Genomic DNA, 8,952 nt, shown 5'->3' with positions numbered 1-8,952 from the left:
CGTTGCGATAGTCAGAATCGCATTGCGATAGTCAGAATCGCATTGCGATAGTCATAATCGCATTGCGATTTACATATTCGTATTGCGATTTACATACTCGTATTTCGATTTACATATTCGCATTGCGATAGTCGGAAAATCGCAATGCGATGGTCGGAAAATCGCAATGCGATAGTCAGAATTGCGTTGCGAATCTGGAAACTGATTTGCGATACCGGAGATTGCGTTGCGAATTATCGATCGCATTGCGATTTAGTTGGTCATTTTGGCAAATCCAAAAAAAATTGGTTAAAATGGTATATTATAAGGTATTTTTGGTCACTGAGATTATTTTCTCTATTATGAATTATGCCATGGCTTACTATTTATTTGCCAGCTAATGCAGTACGATTGGTTCGTGTCAACTACGCGCACTCTGATTCGCCTGAATTTGTCATTAAACAAGACACGTATTATACAGCATAGCCAAATTACTCTTTGTTTCCTTGTAGCGTTTCCCGTTGGGTTCTTCGTTAATCTCTGTTTCAATCTTGAAAAACCAAAGCCCAGAAATTCAAGTTAGCAATTTTATTGAATTGCCCTTCAAATTATCTTGGTTCAATTTTTTGTTTTTATTGAAATTAAAGAGAACTTTCTCTGTTAAAAAAAGAAAGAAAATGGCTCAAGTTGTTGAAGAATGGTATAAGCAGATGCCAATCATCACCCGTTCGTATCTCACAGCTGCCGTAGTTACCACTATCTGTTGCTCTCTCGATGTTTGCCACTTTTCCTTTTAAAATATGTTCTTATTGCTTTTATTCTTGTTTTGGTGTTATTTTTCTCTATCGGGGCAATAGGATTGAAATCGTGTCTTCAATTTTCATTGATTAATTAGCGCTTGCCTTTTAATTCATATGTAAAGGGTATTGATATTTTCCGCAGATTTGATCTGTGCTCGTCTCAGTTTTATAAATTTGGCGATTCCCAATTGGAATTGCCATATGGTTTTCCATTTTATCATTTATGCTTCGAAATTTATTTCTTGAGAAAACTTAGTTGGGAATTCGAGCAGGCAAACCTAGCCAGTGGTCTGTTCCCCCTGTTTGATTTCTTCGTTTTGGGTATAATAGACAATTGGGTATTATTGGTTTTCCATCCTGATTCAAAAAGAATTTTTTATATTATCGGGGATTGTCATGCTAATCTAATTTAATTCTGAATTTTTGCAGATAATATCACCTTATCATCTGTACTTGAACCCTAAGCTCGTTGTTAAGCAGTATCAATTCTGGCGCCTCATTACTAACTTTTTGTACTTCCGCAAGATGGGTAAATTCGAACAATGCTGTGTTGTATGTTGTGCATGTTATTGCTAAAGATGTAGAATGTTCCAATTGGAACAAAAGAGAGTTGTAGTGCGATACTTCACTTAATGAAAAATGAAGAGTCCAAGCAACATGGGTTTCTTTATGTCTGCCTTCAGCATTTAGTCAAAAGTATGCAAATGCAGTTGTGATTTAGATTATTTTGTGTGTAGCTAAAAGTGAAATGAGGTATAATTTTTTTTAAAAAGAGTTGAGTCCATTGTACATACCCCGTCCTTCCCTTCTTGCTTCATTTCTTAGTTCATTCTACCACTGACATTAAACATCTTCAAAATTAATAGTGATTGTCCTGGCGTGTATATGTGATAACTTTGATATGATTGAAGCTGGTGTTCTCAAATCATTTTATATATTTAGCACGATATCCTTTGATAATGCCAGATTTGGATTTCATGTTTCACATGTTCTTTCTTGCACGATACTGCAAGCTTCTCGAAGAGAACTCTTTCAGGGGAAGGACTGCAGATTTCTTTTACATGCTCTTGTTTGGAGCTTCTGTCTTAACTGGCATCGTTCTTATTGGAGGAATGATACCTTATTTATCAGCATCATTTGCCAAGATCATATTTCTCAGCAATTCATTGACATTCATGATGGTAAGACTAAGAATGTTTGCCTTCATCTGGATGCAAAATATGGTTTACTAGTAGTGTATGTTTTCTGGTATTCATTTTGGAAGCCATCTTATTGCACTACACATTGTAGGTTTATGTGTGGAGCAAACAGAACCCTTTCATACATATGAATTTTCTTGGTCTATTTACCTTTACAGCAGCTTATTTACCCTGGGTATGTACCTTTATTCATTTTATCCTTCTTTTTCTTTTATTGTTCTTCGATTTTCTATTTTCTATTTCAAAGGCTTCTATGGTGGATTTCCCATTGGACTAAAGTTTTACTGTTCTTATTTATGTTTGTGATCTTGATCCTACTTCTTGCTAAAGAATGTGATTGCTTCCTTTCCCTGTATTACAGGTGCTTTTAGGATTCTCTGTCCTTGTTGGTGCTAGTGCTTGGGTGGATCTCCTGGTACGCTTCCTTTATAGTGCCTGTTATGTGAATTTTTTGCATAATTCAAAAAACCATTGTAGCATGTTGAGCCAATTGGATTAAGCTATATTTGTATAATAAATCCTTTTCTATCTATGCTCGCTGATGTGGGGGAGTATGTCTGTATGTTGGACTATGAGACTTCCATATAATTATGCTGTAGCCCTATAAGCTTCCAGCTGTTATAGTCTCACTTTGCTTAAATCCTCATCGCTGTCATATTCTACTTTTGCATCTTGTCGGTCAACAGTTATCATTGTTACTTTTGTGACTTTTGTTTTGTGAAACTAAATATTGTGTTTATCCAGGGAATGATTGCTGGTCATGCCTACTATTTTCTCGAAGATGTATATGCAAGAATGACGGGTCGTCGACCCCTAAAAACCCCATCCTTTATTAAAGCCATGTTTGCTGAAGATGCTGTGGTGGTAGCATAGCCAGCAAATGTCAGATTTGCTCCACCACCTGCAGATGAACGTCCGCCCTTTGAAAACTAGAGCAATTTTGGTTGAATCGATCTCCGAGAGGAAAGGCCTAAAAAATTTCTTCGTTGGCCTATTTCTTAAACATGTAGCTGTAACATGCTAAATTGCTGATTATGGACTATACATCTTTTGGTAAATTAGAGGGGTGTATATCTGATGTTGCTACTTGCGCTATATGTGCAGAATTGGGGTGAAAAATTGTAACTACTATTTGATCGAGTGCTTTTTGTTGTTATAGAACGCCCTTTCTCTTCGTATATATTTGCGATATTTCAAGTTGCAGCAGATATTTTCGTCAACAAAGAGGCAACTTTGTTAATTACAAAGCTGGTTTAATCAAGGAAAGCTGCACTTTTCCCCTTTATTGTTCAATGTAGTTTGTCATTCAACTTAAATTAATTTAGCGGTGCTCCCCGTCCCTAGTCCCTATGGCAGCTGCGCACGTGACTGACCTGACATTGTGGCCAGAGTTCCACCCGAAAAAAATATCTAACCACCTGCATTAAAGGACCGTTTGTGTACAACCATTTTACCAACTGGGAGGGAAGCCCTTTTTTAGATTCGCAGAAAAAAAAAAACCACTAACAAGGCCTTGTGTTTAACTTGTTTTCAATTGAAGCATGTTTGGTCGTCTGAATGCGTATCTTCCACTGCAGTTCTTTGCCAACTTTAAGTTCACAGCTGTTCTACAATTTAGATTCAATAATCTCACCAACAAGTAGTTAAGGGAGAACTGTAAAGAAAATGTACATAATATTCAACCAAATGGATGCAATATAATGTTTGCCAAATATCCATGGATGTTTGTTTCCGGGGAAAATCTAATGTTTGCTACAGAAATGTTCCCCGGGTTCAATTCCCAGCCCACAAAAAGAGGCCTACATTACAATAAAATCTAATCATTGAGTAGGACACCATAGGCTAACTAAACAGGTAAACCAAGTTGTATTTCCAACTTTAGGCAGCCCTTGCAAGAACCTCAACTCTATCAGGCACATCAGCAGGGTCAATATAGAAACCACCCCTCCCGAAAGACCTTGGCACGGTTACTGTCAAGACCCCATCTTCATATTTGGCTGATATTCCATCGATATCTACCGAACCAGGCAGTCGGAATTTCCTCATGAAGTTCATGGCTGGCTTCTTCGAATCATTGATTCCCTCGGTCCTAATTATAAGATATCTTGAGTCTTCAACTTCCACTTTTATCTCTTCCTTCCTCACACCTAATATAAGTAAACAAAAAATGACATGAAACAAAATGCTAAGTACAAAAACTAACAAGGTAAAGGAAAAGAAAAACTAACAAGGTAAAGGAAAAGAAAACAAGGGATTAAAATGAATTGTCTATGGCAAAGAGTTACCGGGAAGATCAGCAGAGTAAACGTGTGCCTCTGGGGTTTCAGTCCAACTAACATAGTTCTCAGGAACAATCTGGTTGGAGAAAAGGCCAGGAGATGCAAGGAAATAATGCAAAGGAGAAAGTTGGTTTGCAGGGAAAGGAACCTCCATTTTCCGATGAGAGGAATTTTTTTTTGGCTGCCTAATTGGATGTATGAGGACAGGGGTTGGTTTATATAAGGAGATAGAAAGTCTCAAGTTGCCTTGTCTGCACCATTTTTTAGAGGCCAAGTGGGCAAGTTGATGCCGTGGGGCCTTTTAATTGGGACCTTATTGGATACCCAAAGTTTCAAACTTTACGGGACGTAATTGAGAGAATTGGATATTGGGTTAGATGAATCTCAATGTTTGATTGTGAGGGTGAAGTTAATCGGAAATATTATCAAACACAATAATATATTATGTATCGTTTATATAATGTAATATGTAGTGCTTATATAATAAAATAGGTTAATTACTGCAACCATTATCAAGCACAATAATATATTAGGTAAAACTTATATAAAGTAATAGATAGCATTTATATAATAAAATAGGTTACTTACTGGAAATATTATCAAGCACAATAATATATTATGTAGCGCTTATATAACGTAATAATTAGTGTTTATATAATAAAATATGTTAATTATTTAATTTGTTATTACAATATATTAGGTAAAAGCCTAAAATATTACCAAGGATAACATAACTGGTTATTTACTGGAAACATTATCAAGTATAATAATGTAACCAGTAAAAAAAAATAGGCGCTACCTATTACATTAAACTACCTACTGGATATATTGAAAGTGTCGATTCCATTTAAATAAGTATCGACACTTTTGAAATTTAAAAGAAAAGCAGTAATAGTGCCTATAAAGTATCGATACTTTATAAAAATATATCGATACTTTACAATATAACATGTAAAAATATGACAAAACCAGTTTCATTATGACAAAGCCGATAAAATTTACCGGATATGTTGAAGTGCTTGATAATGTTTCCAATAATTAACATATTTTATTATATAAGCGATACCTATTACATTATATAAGCAGTATCTAATATGTTATTGTGCTTGATAATGTTTCCAGTAATTAACCTATTTTATTATATAAGCGCTACCTATTACATTATATAAGCGCTACCTATTACATTATATAAGCGCTACCTATTACATCATATTTTTACCTGTTATATTATAAAGTATCGATCATTTTTATAAAAATGGTTGATACTTTACAATATAACAGGTAAAAATATGACAAAATCAGTTTCATTATGATAAAATCGGTCAAATTTACCTAATATGTTGAAAGTATAGATACTTTTTATAAAAATGTATCAATACTTTGTTGAGTTATGTAATTTATGTTTCAAAATTTTTTAATAGTGTTTTATGTTTTCCACCTACAATATTAATTTATAATTTCATTTACACAAAAAATTATTTGATTGTTTTGATATTTTATAAAATATTATTTAGAATTTAAATTTAACAATTTTAACCAAAGATAATAATAAATATGTAATATCTATGTTTATTATTTTTAATTTAATAATAATATATACCATAACATAAAAATAAACCATTAGACGTGTATAATTACTAAATTAATATCTTAAAACTCATTAAAAAAATAACCTTAAATTAATGTTTTTCATAGTGAAATAAGTATGGACACTTATATATATGTATCGATACTTACCGATAACCAAAGTTTACCAGTTACCAATTTTTTTAATAGTTTTTCATGTTTTCTACCTAAAACATTTTTAGTCTGTCAACATAATAGGTAGCGCTAAACCAAATTTATTAAATATCTTTTAATATATCCGGCAATGCCGTATATTAACCGTATATTAGTCGCCTTTCCTGAGACAATCCATTGTGAGGTCCTGATGGAAAAAGAATTGTATTTGAAATGATAGACTTGACCTTGAATGACGTCTGAATGTGAAATTTACTATTCCCAAGTCTACGACTGTCGAAGATGACACATTCGTTTCACCATACTTACACAGAGAGCTCCTGGTGTTTTCAAAATCTTTCAAACTCAGTTATTGAAGCATGTAAATCCATGTTAGCATCAGGATTGGATATTATCCATGTATAAAACTCAGTAATGGATCCTATTCATATTGTAGTATGAGAAAGGAGGAAAAACATATATGAAAATGGAAACTTATCAGACTAAAGAGTGAAGCTTTGTCCCTTCTTAATTCTGGTTTAACGAGGACAAAGAATTTATGGGAGGAACTGAGAGTTCACAAAACTAAGGTTCATTGGCACAGAATAGTCTGGTTCCCTCTCCATATACCTAAACTCAGTATTATCTCTTGGATGACCATTCTTGACAGACTTCCAACACGGGATAGGCTTATTAAAATGGGGATTGCTTCTGATGAGTTATGTATCTTATGTAATGAGTTTCCTAAAAACAGAAACCATCTGTTTGTGCACTGTACTTATGCTACTTCACTGTGGAACACTATCTTGAGTCTTACTTCTTTGAGTAACATACACAATACTTGGGAATCCAGGATTAATTGGGCTGTTCTGGAATGGAAGGGTAAATTCCTTCTTATCATCATTTTGAAATTAGCATGGACTGCTTTTATTTATTCGGTTTGGGAAGAAAGGAACAGAAGAATTTTCAGAGGAGAATCGAGATCGATTGATCAAGTTCTAAGGGTTATTAAAGACTTTGTCCGAATCAAACTTAGTGATAGGAATCTTAATAGAATTGATAGAGTTAATGTTAACCTTTGTAATTACTGGGGTATAGATTAACATTTTGTTGTTGTAAATAGCGTTTATACTCCTATTTGAGACTTTGGTTGTTGTACTTCCTATTTGGATAATAAAAATCTACTTATCCAAAAAAAAAAAAACATATATGAAAATGATAATTCTTTAATAGATAGATGCTCTAGGAAGAGTTCTATTACTGCGGTAAAAAGATACAACAATAGTAACGAAATGTGCCAACAAGGCAAAACCTAAGCAGAATAATATCCAGTATTTTCGCGGAGGGAGAACGTAAAATCTCTCGTACAAGCATGGGGTTTTTATTAATCAGAAATGACGGAATAACAATGAAGTTCTACATCAACTAGTTGGTAATTCAACTCAATTACATTTAGATTTTCATTCCCATGTTGTCTATCAGGCAATACCTGATCAGTAGGTAAGACAATCAAGAGCATACAATATATTTCTAGAATAAAATCATAAAAAAACTTTAGGTTCTAACGTCCGTTAATGCTTGAAACTTGAGTCAGGTGTTTACCCCCAGCACAAATCCGTTGCTGTAAGAATGAAGATTGGTGGAAGAATTGTTATTCTTCACCGGAGATCGGAAGGGATTTGGTGTCACAGGGTGGGTGATACGTAGTCCAGCACCACGGAGAACCTGTTTAGCATTTGCACACAAAATTTCTGACTGCTCGGTAAAGAAAGCAGGGACACCGATGGCTTTAATCAAATCAAGAGCACCGCCCCAATTGGAGTATCTGTCCAATGCACAGTTTAGTGCAACTATAACATGGGGTGAAGGCAAGTAGGTGGCTTCTTCCTGATAAACACCTCTTACTAGTTTCACCCTAAACCTGCTGCTAATTCCTGATGTTGTACCTGACAAGTTTGTCGGAACTTCAGGTCCAATCATAACTGTTTGTATAATTCCTGATGCAGGCATCCAATCCATCTCTCCTTCTGGCCCCAGGTAGGTTACAATCACCTCCTTTTCTTTTAGTAAAAGATTCTTTGAATTAATACTGAGAGCTGTCAATATATAATATATCGTCAAAGAGTGGGAAAGGATATCAGCTATAGGACTCGACAATGGCAGAGATCGAAGGTTATAGTACTCGGACCAACAAGAGAGTAGGATAGGACTGGAGATCCCATCTCGTAATTGATTGCGAAAGGGTAAATCACCAGGGTATTCTTCCTCATCTAGCCCACCCCAGGAATCCCATAGTCCACCTTTAACTGGAAGGAGACCGAAAGGGCAGTGTGAATAACAACTACACTTCATTCTCCACATCCCTTTCTGATGGATACCCAATGATTCAAGCCATTTACAAGGTTGGTCAGCCGAGCAAGGGAACATGAAAATTTTCATTATAAGCTCTTGTTAGGAAATAAACCAAGTACAAGTAATTTCCCTATTACCAGATTAGTGAGAATACGAAATAAAAGCGGAAAAATAATACCCGAAATTGATAACGGAGTTCAGCCAATTGTGCTTACGTCTCCGGACTGCTACAGATCTTTTACTAAGAGAGAAAATTTACAGGTGTTTACAAAACACTCACTACTCACAAGAAAACTCTCTAGTATTGGGAGAAAGAAATGATTTTTGGAATGGTTTTAAAGCTAAATGAGCTAGGGTATTTATAGTTGAAACTTAAGGACTTAATCTTGTAAATACCCTAAAACCTAGAGATTAATTGTGATTATCCCATTATCATTTTTCAACAAACATTTACCAAACTTTGAAAAACTATTTTTCAAAGAAACATTTACTAAACTTTGAAAACCATTTTCAAAGAAACATTTACCAAACTTTGAAAACCATTTTTTCAAAGTTGGTTACCAAACTTGAAAACCATTTTAATACTTTCAACAATCTCCCACTTGAAGACTAATTTTAATCTGT

General features: G+C 34.6%; 2 protein-coding genes across 2 annotated transcripts; one reads left to right on the top strand and one right to left on the bottom strand.

Moving 5' to 3' along the window:
* The first annotated feature begins 455 nt into the window (after nucleotides 1-455).
* On the top strand, nucleotides 456-2,941 carry LOC120131605 (derlin-2.2). The gene is made up of 6 exons (XM_039148559.1): nucleotides 456-755; nucleotides 1,209-1,308; nucleotides 1,746-1,960; nucleotides 2,070-2,153; nucleotides 2,340-2,393; nucleotides 2,723-2,941. Exons 1-6 carry the CDS (start codon nucleotides 657-659, stop codon nucleotides 2,849-2,851), a joined length of 681 nt encoding a protein of 226 aa, XP_039004490.1. The 5' UTR covers nucleotides 456-656; the 3' UTR covers nucleotides 2,852-2,941.
* Nucleotides 2,942-3,650: 709 nt separating this feature from the next.
* On the bottom strand, nucleotides 3,651-4,433 carry LOC120131889 (15.4 kDa class V heat shock protein-like). The gene is made up of 2 exons (XM_039148760.1): nucleotides 4,264-4,433; nucleotides 3,651-4,125 (listed from the first exon to the last, which is right to left on the bottom strand). Exons 1-2 carry the CDS (start codon nucleotides 4,409-4,411, stop codon nucleotides 3,857-3,859), a joined length of 417 nt encoding a protein of 138 aa, XP_039004691.1. The 5' UTR covers nucleotides 4,412-4,433; the 3' UTR covers nucleotides 3,651-3,856.
* Between the last annotated feature and the right edge of the window lie 4,519 nt (nucleotides 4,434-8,952).

The sequence above is a fragment of the Hibiscus syriacus genome, unplaced genomic scaffold (genome assembly GCF_006381635.1).
Source record: "Hibiscus syriacus cultivar Baekdansim isolate YM2019G1 unplaced genomic scaffold, ASM638163v2 tig00110556_pilon, whole genome shotgun sequence".
Lineage (NCBI taxonomy): Eukaryota > Viridiplantae > Streptophyta > Magnoliopsida > Malvales > Malvaceae > Hibiscus > Hibiscus syriacus.
This window is presented reverse-complemented; position numbering and strand designations above follow the sequence as displayed.

What these genes read in the sequence shown, in the direction of transcription:
- LOC120131605 (XM_039148559.1), top strand. Translation starts at nt 657, where the DNA reads ATGGCTCAAGTTGTTGAAGAATGGTATAAGCAGATGCCAATCATCACC. An exon ending in ATTCATTGACATTCATGATG is followed by an intron (nt 1,961 to 2,069) that starts GTAAGACTAAGA and finishes TACACATTGTAG; the next exon opens with GTTTATGTGTGGAGCAAACA. An exon ending in GTGCTTGGGTGGATCTCCTG is followed by an intron (nt 2,394 to 2,722) that starts GTACGCTTCCTT and finishes GTGTTTATCCAG; the next exon opens with GGAATGATTGCTGGTCATGC.
- LOC120131889 (XM_039148760.1), bottom strand. Translation starts at nt 4,411, where the DNA reads ATGGAGGTTCCTTTCCCTGCAAACCAACTTTCTCCTTTGCATTATTTC. An exon ending in TTACTCTGCTGATCTTCCCG is followed by an intron (nt 4,126 to 4,263) that starts GTAACTCTTTGC and finishes TACTTATATTAG; the next exon opens with GTGTGAGGAAGGAAGAGATA.